Source organism: Pelodiscus sinensis, chromosome 15, assembly GCF_052426305.1.
Source record: "Pelodiscus sinensis isolate ZL-2025 chromosome 15, ASM5242630v1, whole genome shotgun sequence".
In the NCBI taxonomy this organism is placed as follows: Eukaryota; Metazoa; Chordata; order Testudines; family Trionychidae; genus Pelodiscus; species Pelodiscus sinensis.
In genome coordinates, this window is record NC_143066.1 from 2,372,776 (window position 1) to 2,390,698 (window position 17,923).

Sequence of the window (17,923 nt, forward strand, 5' to 3'; positions counted from 1 at the left end):
CGACTTACAGTCCAACACAAAAGGTTTCAAAGTTTTCTTTATTTATGGTAGGTGTGGGGAACCTTTTTTGGGTCGGGGGCCAATGACCCACAGAAAAAAAATCAGTTGGGGACCACAAGTGAGAACTAAAATCCTCCCAAAACCCCCAACCCTCACTGATGTGGCCTCTGAATGAGACACCACTCTTCTCCTCATCCTGTGGGGGCTGGAGTGCCAGAAGGGACACGGAGGACTGAGGTTAAGGGGAACCCATAGGCCAGATTTACTTTTCTGGGGTTCCAGAGTTCGTGAATTTTGTGGACCCCCTTAGGCTCTGGGGTGGGAACAAAAATGAAGGGTTCAATGTGCAGGACAGGACAGCCAGAGAGTGGGATAGGGATGCAGGATCTGGGTCGGAGGTGGGGTGCATGACAGGGTGAGGAGAGCAGGGTCTGGAAGAGAGTTTGGCAGCAGGAGAGAATGTGGGGTGGGAGTACGGGAGGGAGTATCCCCTCCTCACATCTTACCTCTGCTCCAGCCTCCCTCCCCTCAGCCCCATGATTCCCCCCTCTAGACTGATCCTCTGCATTGCCCCATGCTGCTCAGTGCAACCCCTGCCCGCTCCCATCCTACCCCTGCACCCTCCTTCGCCCCCTCCTCTGCCTCCAGCACACTCACTGGCAGGGCAGCAGCACTGGGACTTGCAGCCTCCCAGGAGTAGCGCTGGGATGAGGGGAAGGAGATAGTCTCTTCCCTGCCCTGCCCAGCCCTTTGCAGTGGCGCCAGAGCTGGGGAAGGCAGAGTCCAGGGCTGGCTCCAGCCAGGCCAGGCCCAGAAGGGCACTGGGGAAGGGGCTCGCACACAGACCATAGGGAACAGTGTGGCACAGTCTGGTCCCCAGCACACCAAGTGTGCCAGCTGCCCAGACCTGGCTCTGTGAAGCCTCTCCCCACCCCGCAGCTGCTCCTCTTTGCTCCAGCCCAGCTAGAGCATGGTACAGCCTCAGCAGATTGAACCCACAGCCATCTGACCAGGCAGTTGTCTCTCTTTACTTCAGCCCAGGTGGAGCACAGCGAAGCCTTGGCGGGCTGAAAGCTGCCGCAAGCTGGCTGCCCCTCTTTGATGGAGCCCAGCTGGAGCACAGCACAGCCTCAGCAGATTGAACCTGCCGCCAGCTGGCCGGGCAGCTGCCCCTCTTTACTCCAGCCCAGCTGGCTGCGAGGCTGGGGCTGTGCCATACTCCAGCTGGGCTGGATCAAAGACAATCAGCCACTCGACCAGCTGGCCGTGGCAATCGACTTCTAGGGGTGCCACAATTGACCTGTTGGTCACCACTGCTCTAGAAACTAAAAAGTCATTTGGGCTGAGTTGCCCTTCATAGGAACTAAATAGGATGGAAGATGGAAGTCATGTCACACCTCAGACCATGTTGCACCACGGTTGCACTCAGACTCAGAACTCCACCAACTCCAAACCCAGGAAATATAAATATCAGAAAGTTATAAGCTTGTCAGCATGGAAATTCTGCTTCCTGTAGCACATTCCTCCTCTTCCAGGCAGGAAGGAAATTACAGTAAGATTGAAAAGGGTTTGTCCAGCACCCCTCTCCCCCCTCCCTTCTGGAGTGGTACAGAGCTTTGTGCAAAGGTGTCTCTGCAGAGGCATACAGCCCAGGAAGAGTTTCAAGTCCATTTTTTCTTGTTAATGAGCCCATTTTCTTTCAGCATCCTCACTTCCTTTCTGCACTGAGGCTGCGCTGTATATACTGTGCACTGTAATGGTACTGTACTGCCAACAAATCCATGTTAATGCATATCAAAGCCTAGCACATACTGTCATGCCATCAGTGTAGAATTGGAGGCAAGTGCTAAGTGCCACACAGCACTTGCCCTCGCAGCCTTGAAACCTTCCATGTGGGCCATGCAGTTTGGGAAGAAAACAACTTAAGATACAAAAGGCATGTCAAAGCTTCAGAGGAGCGGGTTTACAGAGCTTGTCAACAAACGCCCTGAGCTGCTCTCAGCTGCTCTCCACATCAGGCCTCCTTCAGAGTCTCACTGATTTACAACATGCACTCACCACTTAGGCTGAACCCCTCCCATTTTAGATTAGTTCAGAGTCCAGTAAAGGGAGCCATTAGCAGACTGAGGGTATTTCAATCCCTTATGCTGGGAGCGCCAGCGTAGCACAATGCTCATCAGTCTGTGTCAGGCATTTCTAACCGAGTAGCAATGTGGCACAGCCTACAGCAGCAAGCCACCAAGTCCAGGTCAACGGGCTTCCACTAGTGTGCTAAAAATAGCCATGCAGACATTGCAGCTCAGACTAGACTTTGGGCACTGAAGTCAAAGTGAGCTGCAACGTCTATACAGAAATAATGAAGAGGATCCATCTGACAAAGGGATTTTTGCCCACAAAAGCTTATGCCCAAATAAACCTATTCGTCTGTAGGGTGTCACAGAATTTCCTGGTTTTTTGGATACAGACTTACATGGCCAATGCCTCTGATCGTCTATACCAGCGTTTCTTAAACTGTGTTCTGAGGCACAAGGCAGTCAGAGGTGTGCCGCAGAGATATGGTGACCATATGTCCCTTTTTTCCAGGACAGTCGCAGATTTAAAGACACCTAGCATAACATAAGAATGCCCATACTAGATCAGACCAAAGGTCCACCCAGCCCAGTGTCCTGTCTGCCAACAGTGGCCAATGCCAGGTGCCCCAGAGGGAGTGAACTGAATACGTAATGATCAAGCGATCTCTCTCCTGCCATCCATCTCCACCCTCTGACAGACAGAGGCTGGGGACACCGTTCCTTACCCATCCTGGCTAATAGTCATTAATGGACTTAACCTCCATGAATTTATCTAGTTCTCTTTTAAACCCTGTTATAGTCCTAGCCTTCACAACCTCCTCAGGCAAGGAGTTCCACAGATAGACTATGCGCTGTGTGAAGAAGAACTTCCTTTTATTTGTTTTAAACCTGCTGCCCACTAGTTTCATTTGGTGGCCCCTAGTTCTTATATTATGGGAACAAGTAAATAACTTTTCCTTATTCACTTTCTCCACACCACTCATGCTTTTATATACCTCTATCATATCCCCCCTCAGTCTCCTCTAGCTGAAAAGTCCCAGTCTCTTTAATCTCTCCTCATATGGGACCCGTTCCAAACCCCTAATCATTTCAGTTGCCCTTCTCTGAACCTTTTCTAATGCCAGTATATCTTTTTTGAGAGCCCGGCTGGACTGCTGCAGAGCGGGGTACATTCAGGCGCTGCCGGTGCACTCTGTGCACGGCCCTTTATCCCTCCACCCCTTCCCACCCTGCGGGCGGCATGGCAGTGCACGGACCCACTCACTCTGCCACACTCCACAAGCTGGGTCTGGTGGGGTGGCGAGTTTCTCCCCTCCCCCCCGCCACGCTCCTCCTAATGGGAGCCAAAGCTAGTGCAGGGACTGGACTGCACTAAAATTAGCACCACGGGAGGCCCAGCTCCAGGCCTGGCAAGCGGTCCTGCCCTGCAAGCAGCTGGGGCCAGGGCTGCAGGGATTTCTGGGGCCCGACCACAGACTCCAGCCCTGCAAACTGGAAGGCAAAAGGTGGGGGAGGGGGATGGGAGAGGAAGGGGCTTGTGCTGAGGGGAGGAGGGCAGAACAGGAGAAGACACCAAGGGACAGGGTGGAGGAAAAACAAATGCCAGGGGGCCAAGTGGAGACAACGAGGAAAAGGGCAGGAGGAGGGAGGTGTCAGTGGGGGTGGGAACGTGGAGGGAACAGAGTGATGCTGGGAGTGGTGAGGAGACGGGCATTGGGGGCAACAGGGAGGAAGGGGAGGGGGAGGTGCTGGGAGAAGGGTTGAAAGGAAGGGTGGGCATGAGGAAGGAGGGGATGGAGCAAGTCATGAGTGAGGGCACAGAGGGGCATGAGGGGAATGGGGGCAGAGGGTGGTGAGAGGGTGGGCATCAGGGAGAAAGAGGGCAAGGGGGGCAGGGGCAGTGAGGGAAGGAGGAGGCACCAAGAGGGTGCAGGGGTAAGGGAAGGTGCAGGTGCCAGGGGATTCTGGGGGTGAAGCAGAAGGGCAGACACGTGCAGGGGAGGGACCAGCACCAGAGGAGAGAGGCAGGGCAGGTGTGCAGAGGTAGGTGTTAGAAGAGGGGATGAGGAGGGGTAGCTCACATGATCTGAGTGGGGCTACTGGAGGAGTGGGCACAGGGGGAGAGAAGAGTGGGGCTACTGGTGCAGGGGGGCAGGTCTCACAAGGGCTGAGGGCAGTGAGAAGGGTAGGAGTCAGGACAGCAGAGGTGGCTGAGCAGTTGGGGGGCAGCAGGCACCAGGGGACCTGATTGAATAAGGAGAGGAGACAGGGCAGCAAAGGGAAAAGGTAGAGATTTATAAGATATTTATTAATAACTTGGGTGCCACATATCAGAGGGGTGGCCGTGTTAGTCTGGATCTGCAAAAGCGACAAGGAATCCTGTGGCACCTTATAGAGGAACAGATGTATTGTATCTGACGAAGTGGGTCTTTGCCCACGAAAGCTTATGCTCCAATACATCTGTTAGTCTATAAGGTGCCACAGGACTCCTTGTCGCTCTTGGGTGCCACAGTGGCACATCCAAATAAGCCACATGAACTCAATACTAGTGCACAATACAAAATTCATCCTGCTCGTGGGAGGAAAATCTTAGAGGGAACACTTCCCCCAGCCTCCCATTCCCCACTCACCTCCCCCACAAGTTAATGTGATACAAATTGGGTTAATGCAATTGCAGGATAGTTGCATGAGGGGGGTTCGGTGGGAGCCAAACTCATCCCTATTAGGAAGAGGATGGTGGGAAAAGCTCTTAGCGGGGGGTCACACAACACCTTTTACTTCTGGTCATGTGTCCATCTTGATCCCGAGAGTCAGCGGCATGGTTAACAGAGGTCAGGGGATGTGGCTAATGTGTCCCTATTTTTGGTTCAATAAATATAGTCACCATACATGGAGAGAACAGAGTTCAAATGGCTGCCCTTTAAGGGGCAAGCTTTTTTTGGAGGGGAGGGAGGGGGGGGGGGGGGGGGGGGCTCAACAAAAAAATCATTGGTGTTCCCCATAAAAAAAAATTATTGTTTGGTGTTCCTCGGTCTTAAAAAGTTTAACACTGGTCTATACTGCTATTTTTAGCACAGTAGCACAAGCCTAATTCTGTCAACCAAGGGTCACAGACTCACTGCTACTTACTGTGCCCATACATCAATAAGGCTCTAAAACTTTCTTTGGATCAGGGGTCATTGACCCACAGGAAAAAGAAGAAAAAAAAAGTCATGGGCCATATACATGAGAAGCAAAGTTTAAAAAAAACCAACCACACACAACCCTCACTGACCTGGCCCCCCAAACCAGTGAGAAGGTGGGGGGAAGCCCTCACAGAGGTGTCCCCAACTGGGAAACAGGCTCTCCCCTTGAACTCTAGCCTCACGGAGAGTGGGAGTGGGTGCTAAGGCTCAGGACTTACCCCCAGGACTGGATTCACTTTTCTGGAAGTCTAGGGCTAGAGAATTTTGTGGAGCCAAAAATGAGGGGTTCAGTATGAAAGCTAGGGTGCAGAAGCAGGCTGGGGGTGGGATTGCAAGATCTGGGCAGGAGGGAGGGTGCTAGAGTAAGCTAGGGGTAGAGGTGCAGGGTCCGAGAAAGAACTGCTTGAAGGGGTGGGGTCGGGGTGGGATGTACGGGGTAGCAGTGAGCTGGGGGGGACGACATGATCTGGGAGGGAGTTAGGCTGAAAGACACAGAGTAGCAGTAGAGCGGGGGTGGGCAAAAGCCTTTCAGCAGGCCAGATTGGGCCCCTCCCCCTAGCTCTTTGCCTGGAGCAGGAGAGGGACGTGAGCCCTTCAAACTGCTTCTATTTAAAGGGCTCACGTCTTCCCCACGCCTTGCCTAGCACCACTGATATAACTAAAAGTTTGGTGTTAGTGGTGGTGGTGTTATTACAAATGTTACAAGTGTTCTCAAAATGTGTGTTAAGAAAAATGTTACAAGTGTTGCCTTCTAGGATAAGCTTTAGATAATGTTGTATGCAGTTTATTATTATTAAAATGTAATTACCTTGTTGTGTAAAAACCATATTGGCGTCTTTTTACAGCACATGGACCACCCCTTCCGCCCGAGGTCCCGCCTCATCCGAGTCAGCCTGTGGACACTTCTGAAATTTGTGAAGTGGCCTCCCTTCAAAAATTATTCCCCACCCCTGCAATAGAAGGTCTGGGCGGAAGGACGCAGGAGACTGAGGCACCTACTTGGCACAGCTCCTGGGGGGCACAAGTATCTCCATGCAGCTCTCTTACTTCCTGCAAAACTCCCACTGGCTAGGATTCCTGGCCAATGGAAGTGATGGGGAGTGCCTATAGGGAGTGCTTCCCTACAGCTCACAGAACCACTTCCTTCCCCTGCTGGGTGAGCCTGTAGACCAAATGCAGAGCCAGCTTGCCTTGACCAGGCTCTCCACACCCCCCCCCCCCGGACCCCACGTAGTGGGGAGCCAGTGCTAACACTCCAGCCATAGCACTCCATGTAGGTGGAGCGCCAACACCAGCTTGCGCTGCTGGAAGGAAAGGGGGCAAGCCCGAACCTCACAGGCTGGATCAAGGCAAGCCATGATCCAGAGGTTCCCCACTCCTACTCTAAAATAGGGAGGTAAGCAACTAGTCAACTATCCAATAAGCAAAAGCTTATCAGATTGTCAACTAGTCCCTTGACTAGTCACTAGCAGAGGTAGCAGGGTGGGGGGTGGAGAAACAGGAGCCAATGGTGGGGCAAGCCAGCTGAAAAGCTGGTTCCCCCCAGCATCATCTCCACAGGGAGCAGAGATTAGCGGGACCAGGCACGAGTCAGGAATCAGATGATTGCCAGCTTGCATCCAGTCCTAGATGCTGCACCTCTGCTTTTTAAATGTGTTAAGAGACTGGCTGGCTCTTAATAGATTTAAAAATCAGAAGCACAGAGCGGGGTAGAGGGAGGCAGCACGAGCCGGGACAGCTGATTCCTGGTTTGCGCTGGATTCCCTTCCCCAGCTGCACTTTAGCCTTTTAAATGTATTAAGAGCCCCACTGCAGTACCCCTGCTTATTGACTAAACAGACTAGTGGATGGAAAATCCATCAACTAGTCAATTAGTTGATTAAATTTAACATCCCTATTCTAAAGTTTCCAAAAAGGCCGCCAATCCATAATTCCAGAATATTCTCCCAGTCTCCACATTTTCCTCTATCATCCCTATCAGACTACATTAGTCCACTATTAAAATTCTCTCATTAACTCCTGCTTGTTCATTATTTCTTATTCAACTCACCCTCTTTGTTTTACCAACAATGCCAGCTTTGCTCCCTCTGTAGTTTCCTTCTCTCGCTTCCAAAATCTCCATGTCTCTCTCTATGCACAGTCCATTCTACCAGCCCCAATGTGTTTGGTTCTCACTCTTGCCTCTCACTCAAATCCCTCCCCTAAAGACTTCTTCCCTGAGGCTCACAAACATTAACCCATATCAAAAGCCTTCTTATAGGTGATGCTTACTCAGCAAGCAACTCCTTCTGAGTCTCCCAGTGTATCTTGTTTTATCTGTGTCTATCATTCAGGTTAAACACTCTTCAAGGAATATCTTTACAATGCCAACGTGTCAGCATGTAATGATTAATACAAAATTATTTCTGACACTACTGTAAAGTCACAGAAAACACTTTTCTCTTGACTCAGTTTTTAGACAGTTTGTGATCAACTTGAGTGAACTTGGGTTATGTCCCTCAAGCAGTACTGGGTAGCCTATTACTTCACTAAATCATATTCTTTACAGACTCACTTTCTTCATGCCTCCACAGAAGGCAATTACCGGAGTGTAAGATCAGTACAGAGAATCCATTTGAGGATTCTAACTGGAATGAATCCTCTAACTGATGAAAATCATGAGTTACTGCATTAAAGTCAATATAATTATACTACTGTAAAACTAGTGCGAGAGGAGAAAAAGGACCAATGATTCCACGCTGCTGGCTTCTGAAATTCACTACTTTGGCAATGGGAAGATGAACAAAAAGAACTCACTATCTTGGGTTTATCAAAACCTTGGGCAGAAAAAAAAATGTCCACACAGGGTGCTCTTTTTGCAGAAATCTCTTTTCCTTTGTTTCTTAAAAAAAAAAAAAATCTGATTGTGACAATGTACTCCTGAACTAGGAAGGCACATTTCCTTTGCCATGTTTCTGATGTCCTCCATGCCTCTTTTTAGTGCTGATTCTGCACTTGTCATCTACATACGATAGAGTAATATTCCAAAGGCCACAGAAGAGGTAGGATTGCAATAAATAGAATATGTACATGAACTTAGACTTGTCTAGAACAAAATAGCAAAGTTCAACTACAGTCCATTCCCAGTGATCCAGCAGGGCAGGAAAACTTGGTTGCTCTCTCACACACATGCACTCAATCCCTAAATGGCATATATTGCAATGTAAGAATATGGCCCTACCTCCTCCCAGGTAGACCGCCCTCAGTTTGACTATTTCCCCCAACCTGCTGCATCTTGGACCGCTCAATGTGTTCCACGTAGGTCTGGATCATCTGTGAAGAGGGAAAAACCCATGAGCCAAACAGAAGTGAAAAGGAGACACAGGTTCCTCTTCTGTTTGATCGTCCTCCAGCATCCATTTCTCTCCCTTTCTTTTTTGCATAAATCTGCTATTCTTTAAAGCTGATGACACAAGTGAATGAACAATAAGTCTGAGTCTAATATGAAAGCATCTGGGTCCAAATAGATACCAAACCTCAAACCCAGTACAATGATAGAAGGTCTGTGAAAAACATGCAGAAAAAACAATGAAAAAAAGCTTCTTGGAAACTAGACCGCAGTGCTGACCTCTTGAGCTATAGAATAAATGGGATAACAGAGCATTTCATCTCAAACGGGGAGGGGAGGGGGTCCTTAGCAACTACAGACACCTCTTGTTTTGAATCAAATATAGTCTTTTCTAAAATATGTTTGTAGACCTACAGAGAGAAAGAATATTTACTCAGAGATGGTAACCTACCTCTGTATGCCGTTGGTGCAGGGCATTGTATTCTTTCTTCATTTCTGATTCACGTTCCTCTAGCCGTGAAACTATAAAAGAAAGTATTCCACTCACTGGAGACCATTTGTTGGACCCCAAGAGAAACATCAGATAATTCTCAAGGCAATGTGTTATAGAAAATAGTTAAAAATAAGTTAATTCCTGTTAAAAATGAGAAATACAGTAGTGCACATGTGGCACACAGCCCAACTCTCATACTCATTTCACAGGTATCAGAATGCCCTTGGTGTGGACTACAAAGTGACACAATACTAATTTTAGAGGTGGTTCTGCTAAGATCCAGTCCAATGACCTATCTGTACACATATCAGCCATTACAAAGGCCAAGCCAACGATAAGCATTAGCTATGTATATATGTATAAAAGCTTCTAGAGCAGTGGTCACCAGCCAGCAGATTGGATCTGCTAGTAGCTGCTCTTATGTCTGAACATGCTCAGCATATTTAAACGGGCAATGTGAATCTCTGTCTCTCCCCCACACACAGTATCTCTTTCCATCACTCACTCTCACATATAGACACCTTATGTCTTTACATTCACCTCCCAAAACAATACATACTTGTACTATTGTTACTACTTTTACTTCTTTCAACGCGTTTTATTTTAGGGGTTTTTTTTTACTGGTCTGTACATTTCATAATTTTTATTTCTCTCTTGTGCTTAAATTTAGTATTTTGAGTAGTGAGTTCTAAAATGCCTAACCTGTCAAGGCTGGTAAATTTTTTTTTTAATGTTTATCTAGGTTTTTGATTTTTTACTGGTGGAGCACATCTGCCCATTACCTCAATAACAAGATACATAACAAAATACATTCTGTATATGGATGGAAAAAAAAAAAAGGGAATGTCAGCACAGAGTCTCCTGGAATTTGGCTTTATCTCCTGGAGGCTCTTAGAGCCAAACTAGGAGATGGGCCATTATCGGTCCAGCAGCGCAGCGGGACTAAGGCAGGGTCCCTCCTGCCCTGGCCCTGAATCGCTCCTGTAAGTGGCCAGCATGTTTCTGCATCCTCTGGGGGATACAATGTAGGAGATCTCCACACACTACCCTTTCCTGCAAGCACTGCCACTGCCGCTCCCATTGGCCAGGAATTGGAAACTGCAGCCAATGGGAGATGCAAAGATGGTGCCTGCCGACAGAGGGTGGGGGGAGGGCACATGGAGCCACCTGCCCTTCCTCCCCAGGAGCTGCTGCTGGACTTGTCTGCTTTTGGGAATGGCACAGGGCCATGGTGGGCATGATCTTGACTTCGCCACACTGCATCACTAACCAGGAGCTAAATGGTGCCCAGCCAGATTCCACATCCTGAAACCCTGTCACAGTCCTGAACCCCTTCCTATACCCGAAGCCTCTGACCCAGCCCTAAGCCACCCCTGCACGCAAACTCCCTCCCAGAGCCTGCATCTTGAACTAAGGATGTTAAATAGCATGGAATTGACTAACTGAATAGTCAATGCATTTTTGCATTGACTATTAGATTAGTCATTAGGGCGGTGCTGCCTCTTTGAAATGCCCACTGCAGTGCACTTAAACATAAAATCTGGATTGCACTTAAACATAAAATCACTTTTTGAATGTAAGAAGGTTGGAGATCACTGTGCTAGAGGATACAAAGGTTCTGAAGGCAGCATCCTCAACCCCCCTGGAAAGGATCACACCCCTTGGTAATGACTCCTCTGACTACCTGAGGAGCAGTTATGATGGACACTAGTGCTAAATTCTGGAGAATGACTTGTCCAGCCCACCACCACTGAACACAAGAAGGAAAGCAGTACAAAAACAAATGAAGTGGGATCCTTCGTGCATGAGAAAAGGCATTGGGGTTCAGGGTCTGGAAGGGGATATAGGTGCAGGAGAAAATACCGACCTGGAGGAGGGGTGCAGAAGGGAGTTGGGAGGGGGTTGTGACCTGGGGTAGGGTGCAGGGATTTGGGTTGTGACCTGGGATTGGGGTTCAGGGTCTGGGAACTGGTATGGGTGCAGGTTAGGGTGCAGAGGGTTTGAGTTACGAGTGCAGGGAGCTGGGGGGAGGGAGAGGCTGTGGTGCCCGATAAAGACTCCGGCCATGAGATGCTTACCTAGGAGGCTCATGGACAGTAGCCCAATATGTCCCGCAAGCAGGCTCCTGCCTCCCATGCCCCCTACACTGCTCAGAGCGGCTGGCTACAGGAGCCATGACAGCTGCAAGACTGTGCTGGTGCCCAGGACAGCCTCTTCCTCCCTCAGGTCACAGAAGAGCTCAGAGATGCACATGGCCCCCACAGTCAGTTGCTGTAAGCAGCATATGGAGTCAGGGGCAGGTAAAAAATAAAAATAATAAAAAAAAAAAAACAGCCTGATGCTCCTGCTAGGCCATGGGTCAGATCCAGAAGCTTGGTTGGCTGGATCTAGACCATGGGTTATATTTTGCCCACCCCATAACAGATGCTTACAATGGTCAATGCAATAGAAACAAAGCTACTATCAACTTATTCGTTGAACATAATTCTCCCTTTAGCCCTCTCAAAAATTGGTACTGGAGTTGAGAATGGCTGGAACTTCTGCACTCTGAATAAAATGCATTAAACAAAGAAACTTCCAAGCAAAAGCTAGCTTCCATGGAACGTAAGAATGGCCATACTGGGCTAGACCAAAGGTCCATCTAGCCCAGTATCCTGTCTGCTGACAGTGGCCAATACCACATGCCCCAGAGGGAAGGATCACAACAAGTAATCCTCACGTGATCCCTCCCCTGTCACCCACTTTCAGAGAAAGATTTTATAGACCTCTATCATATTCCCCCTTAGTCTCCTCTTTTCTAAGATGAAAGTCCAAGTCTTTTTAATCTCTATTCATACAGGACCTGTTCCAAACCCCTAATCATTTTCTGAACCCTTTTCTGAACCCTTTCCATTGCCAATATATCTTTTTTGAGATGAGACCACGTCTGTACGCAGTATTCAAGATGTGGGCATACTTTGGTTTTATATAAAGGCAATAAGTCTTATTCTCTATCCCTTTTTTAATTACTATTTGCTTCTTTCACTGCCGCTGTACACTGAGTGGATGTTTTCAGAGAACTATCCACAATGACTCCAAGCTCTCTCTCTTGAGTAGTTGTAGACAAATTAGTCCCCATCATATTGTATATATAGGTGGGATTATATTTTCCAATGTGCATTACTTTATGTTTTTCAACATTAAATTTAATTTGCCATTTTGTTGCCCAGTCACTTAGTTTAGTGAGATCTTTTTGAAGCTCTTCATAGTCTGCTTTGGTCTTACCTATCTTGAGCAGTTTGGTATCATCTGCAAATTTTGCCACCTCACTGTTTGCCACTTTCTCTAGATCATTTATAAATAAGTTGAATAGGATGGGTCCCAGGACAGATCCTCGGGGGACCCCTCTAGTTACCTCTCTCCACTTGGAAAACTGACCATTTATTCCTATCCTTTGTTTCCTGTCTTTTAACCAGTTATCAATCCACAAAATAACCTTCCCGCTTATCCCATGACAACTTACTTTATGAGCCCTTGGTGAGGGACCTTGTCAAAGACTTTCTGGAAATCTAAGTATACTACAAACACAGCCACAAGAAGCATGTCAGCTGTGTTACTGTACTTACTCTGGTCTGCATAGTTTTTGGACTTCAGTTCCAGTTGCCGGGTCTGAAATTCAAGATGCTCAACTTGGATCTGCAGGTCTTTCTTCTCCTGTTCCAGTGCATCTTCAAACTCTATAAACTTCTGTCAGGACAAAGAAACAAAGCAGAAGACCAACTTGAGAAACAAACACAGTGCACTGTTTCCCTTTCTGTTGCCAATGAAAATGGGAAAGTGTTACTTACACTTGTTTTCAATCAGGTGTCAACACTGCAGATTACAGTATTTCAACCAAGTAAAGAGGACACGTACCAGAATGTCAGCTGCAGAGAGAGCAGTAATCTACAAACAGGGGTCTAAATGAAACACTGACATAAGATGATGAAACTCCACAGACTTAAAAAATGCTGGCGCCTCCTTATGCCGAGCTGAATAATCGGAGAGGAGTTAGTGAACAGGAGCAACTAATAGGGGAGTTTTGCGAGAGAGTTTAGATAAGGAGTTTGAAGGGGGCTTGACACACTTAACATTCTTTATACTTTTTTAGACTAAACTAAAATCAAAATGACCTGATTTTAATTTTTAAAAAGTCTATCAAGAAAGAAATTAGCTCTAGAAGTAAAGAGAAGATGCAGGCAGAAGCCCAGCAACAGAGCAGGGACTACACAGTATATGATGATTACCTGCCCTATGGACAGGTGGCACATGTGTGCATTCAGTGCAAGGAGCTCCTGGCCCTCAGAGACCAAGCAGGGACTTTGGAGTTCAGGGTGGCTGAACTAAAGGAGCTAAGGGAAGCAGAGAGGAACATAGATGAGACTTTCAGGACACAGTAGAACTACCCCGCCTCCAGTCAGACAGCCTCTATGCTGTTGAGGAGGATGAAAGGCTCAGGGAAGGAGAACATCAACCTGGAGCAGAGGGAAATGGTCCCATAGTTGTCTCCCTCCTTCCAGATGATGCTGCGGTAGCCTATTGCACTCAGGATACCTCTCCAGAGGAGAGAACTCCAGTTATTAGGAAAAGGCTCCCCTCACAGACCATCTCCTAGCAGCCACCCAGTGCTGCTGCCTCTGATAGGGCGGTGTGGTGGGAGCTCCCTAGGAGTGGGAATGCACTGGCTGCAACCCCACCTCTGGAGACTATCGAACAGTCGTGTAACTGCTAAAATTTGATGAGGTTACTTGACTATTCAATTACATACTACCTAACATCCCGAGTCACATGTTTTCCTAAGACCAAACACTGCTTAGAGTTAAAGGACAAAGGAGGCTGTTTTCAGGTGATCACCCAGATGTGGAGGTGTCCAAGCACTGAAAATATCCTTGACAGCTTTCATTTGCACATTTAAAACCATAAAACATTTCCTACCCCCATCTCTAACTCTACATACAAGAATGATACATATACCAAAATAAGATAATACAGATCCAGCAGACTGTAACATTAAAATTGATAAAATATCTCATGTAACCTATCTAAAACATCTTTGAGTTATCCATATCTGTATACATAAAACAATTTCATAAAGCGGGGCGGGGAGGGGAGTCCATCACAGGAACACAGGTCCAAACTTGCAGACAGGAGGAGAAAAAGCTAGGTAGGCAATTCTTAAAGAGAACAGAGAGAAAAGGAGTTTACTCAGCTCCCATGGACTCTCAGAATCCTAGAACAAGAAGGAATCTCAAGAGGCCATTATGTCGAGTCCCCTGCACTCCTGGCAGGACCAAGCCCCATCCAGATCATCCCTGACAGGTGTTCGTTTAACCTGCTCTTACATATCTCCAATGATGGAGATTCCACAACCACAAGAATGGTCAGAGCTCAAAAACACAGCATAAGAAAACCACCAAAGATTGTAAATTCAGCCCTAAAAATCACAAAAATTGCCAGCACTGCCTAATGTCCTGAAGCTTCTGTTCCCTGAACCATGCATGGGGGAGTTTTCACTTCCCATTTCAAATGGAAGATCTGTTTAGCTTTTAGCAAGTATTTACAAAATAATGTCACATAATATCTCTTGAGGCTGAGTGTGAAAGTGTTCTCATACAAAAATAAAACGTTTTTTTTAACATCTTGAATGGAAATGTCATTAGTTTTTTTAACAACCCCAATTTACACATTATACCAAGAAAGAAAAAAACTGCATGCAAAGTTTCAGAGAGAAAGCTATGTTAGTCAGTTTCAGCAAAAAAACAACAGGCTGTGTCTAGACTGGCAAGTTTTTAAAAACTCGCCAGCTGTCTACACTGACCGCTTGAATTTTCGCAAGAACACTGACCATATCATGTAAGAAATCAGTGCTTCTTGCGGAAATACTGTGCTGCTCCCGTTCGGGCAAAGTCCTTTTGCGCAAAAGGGCCAGTGTAGACAGCTCAGATTTGTTTTGCGAAAAAAGCCCTGATGGCGAAAATGGCGATCGGGGCTTTCTTGCGCAAAAGTGTGTCTAGATTGGCACGGATGCTTTTCCGCAAAAAGTGCTTTTGCAGGCTCCTTATTGTTTTACTCACTGCAAACTCTTCATTAGGGAAGGGAGAGGGATTTGTTTTAGGGATGTAAAAGTATAACTGTTTAAATGGTTAAGAACATAAGAACGGCCATACTGAGTCAGACCAAAGATGCAGCTAGCCCAATATCCTGTCTTCCGACAGTGGCCCATACCAGATGCCCCAGAGGGAATGAACAGAACAGATAACCATCAAATGATCCTTTCCCTGTCACTCAATCCCAGCCTCTGACAAACAGAGCTAGGGACACCATTCCTACCATCCTGACTAATAAGCATGGATGGACCTATCCTCCATAAATGTATCTAGCTCTTTTCTGAACCCTGAAGTCCTGGCCTTCACAACATCCTCTGGCAAGGAATTCCACGGGTTGACCATGCGTTGCATGAAGAAATACTTTTGTTTGTAACCTGTTACCTATCAATTTCATTTGGGGACCCCTAGTTCTTATGTTATGGGGAACAAGTAAATTACTTTTCTTTATTCATTTTCTCCACACCCATCATGATTTTATAGGCCTCTATCATATCCTCCCTCCCCCCCAGGTCTGCTCTTTTCCAAGATGAAAAGTACCCATCTTTTTTCTCTGTCTTCATAAGCCTGGGCTTAGTGATTACCATTAACAGTTAATATGTATCAGAGCCATAACACAGGAGCGGCAGCCAGCTTCCTAAGAGTAGGGCTGCAGGTGGGAGCCTGTAGCACTAAGGAGGTTCGCACATAGCTGTTTACACAATTAACCGACAAGCCTGAGCTCAGTGATTAATCCTCACGATTACATGCAGCCCCCCTTTGGATGCCTCTATCAGAGGTAGCAAGGGAGGGCTACAATGTCACATAATATCTCCTGTGACAGCATGGTGGGGCGAAGCAGACGGGACTGGCTCTCTGTACATGGCCGCTCCTGTGGAGCCACCTGCATCTAGCTTGCTGCCGCCCACAGAGGCAGCAGTGGGGTGGGGGCGGGGGCAGGAACCAGCCCATGAAGGGAGCTGGGTTTCAAGTGGGCTCCCTGAATGTACAGCAGGGTTGGGAAATCATTTTTGGCCAGGGGCCACCCCAGAAAGGACAGGACCTAATCCGGAAGGGGCGGGGTCATACTTCTGGGCTGTCCTATCCCCTACCTGCGAGGAGCACGTGGCACTTTAAAGTGCCATGCGCTCCTCGCAGGGTGGGAGGAGGCTTTGTGCGCTCCCCGCCCCCAGGCCAATCAGGGCCTGAGGAGCTGCACCAAGCTTCCTTCACCTTGCCCCCGCATACGGCACTTTGAAGTACCGTGCACTTCGCGCTCCTCCCACCCCCAGGCCAATCGGGGCTTGAGGGCGGAGGAGCATGACGTCTCCTCCCACCTTGCGAGGAGCGCGTGGTGCTTCCAAGTGCTGTGTGCTCCTGGCAGGACGGGAAGAAGCTTTGCGTGCTCCTCCACCCCCAGGACCTAATTGGCCTGGGGACAGAGGAGGGGCAGGGCCTCCGCAGGCCGGATCCAGCCCGCAGAGGCCCTTTTGCTCACCCCTGATGTACAGGCTCCCGTGGAGCTGCCAACCCCAATCCTACACTGCTGCCTCTGCATCAGAGTCGGGGGGGAGGGAAGAGACAGGTGGGAGCCGGTAATCGCAGGGAGCTGGCTTTTAAGTATCACTAAGATACATCCTGCATGTAAATATGTGACTGATAAAAATTCAGCAGCTACATGTTTACAAAAATAAATATTTGCTAACATCCCTAGTACTCACCAGGAGACAGCTTAAAAGCCGGCTCCTGGGGAGGCGGCTGCCGCCCCACATTGCAGATGCATGTAACCAGTGCTTTTTTTGTGATGGTACTGCCAGTACCGGTACCTCCAGACGCAGTATCAGCACCTCCAGTCAGAGCTCAACAACTTTTCCCCTGGAGTATCGGCACCTTTTTTTTTTTTTTTAAACAAAAAAAGCACTGCGTGTAACCATGTAACCACAGAGATATTCAGCAGTTATACAATTATCTACTTTTTAACATCCCTAGTCTGTTTTGCTTTGTTCTTCTAGAAAAGCCTGGTTTCTACTGATCTATTTGTTACTATTCTCTCTGGGAAAAAAAAATCATTTTCATTCAGTCATGCATAAGGATGACAGAATTGTTATCATATGCAATTTGTTTTTAATCCAGAAAAAGAGCATCATGCTATTATTGCTTTTCCTATTCTTTCTATCAGGAAACCAGCTAAGCTACTGACATTCCACTGGATTGCAGGGACTTAATATGAACTAAACATAATCTTCCCATGTCCATTAAGCCAAAAGTAAAACTCCCTTTAACTTCAATGGTTCAAAATGATGCCATAAATTATAAGGGAAAACAGGAGCTAGTCTAACAATGTATATTTTATAAAGCAAGAATCACCTTCTGAGCACAGCTTTCCTAAAACAGCATATAGGATAAATTTCCTAATCCACAAGCAAAAGTGAAACTCTCTATTTTACAAAGATTTATTAAAAGTATCCCAGTGAAGCCTTAAGTTATTCAGACTAGTTTTTCAACCACTACATCTGTTTATAAAAACAGTTACATTCATAAAATAATTGAAAGTAAACTGTCAAAACAAAGGACTATTGCTTTGATTCACTTATTTTAGACTATACAATATAGTAGTTAACAAGGAGTTTCCCAGTCACATGTACAAGTTAGAAAGGTTCTCCTTTACAATCATTCCAGATTCAAAAAGAATGATTCTCATTAAATATTCCACTACACTATACATCATCCTTGAATTAAAAAAC

General features: G+C 47.2%; 1 protein-coding gene across 21 annotated transcripts in view; it reads right to left on the reverse strand.

The window, feature by feature from the left end:
• The window catches only part of MAPK8IP3 (mitogen-activated protein kinase 8 interacting protein 3), a 126,876-nt gene that overhangs the window by 100,952 nt on the left and 8,001 nt on the right, over window positions 1-17,923 (reverse strand). For all 21 annotated transcript variants that reach the window (XM_089782175.1, XM_089782173.1, XM_089782170.1 and 18 more), the window contains exons 2-4: window positions 12,684-12,804; window positions 9,037-9,107; window positions 8,478-8,569 (exon numbers count right to left, since the gene is read on the reverse strand). In XM_089782175.1, coding sequence (XP_089638301.1) covers window positions 8,478-8,569; window positions 9,037-9,107; window positions 12,684-12,804 — 284 coding nt within the window. The remainder of the gene's footprint in view (window positions 1-8,477; window positions 8,570-9,036; window positions 9,108-12,683; window positions 12,805-17,923) is intronic.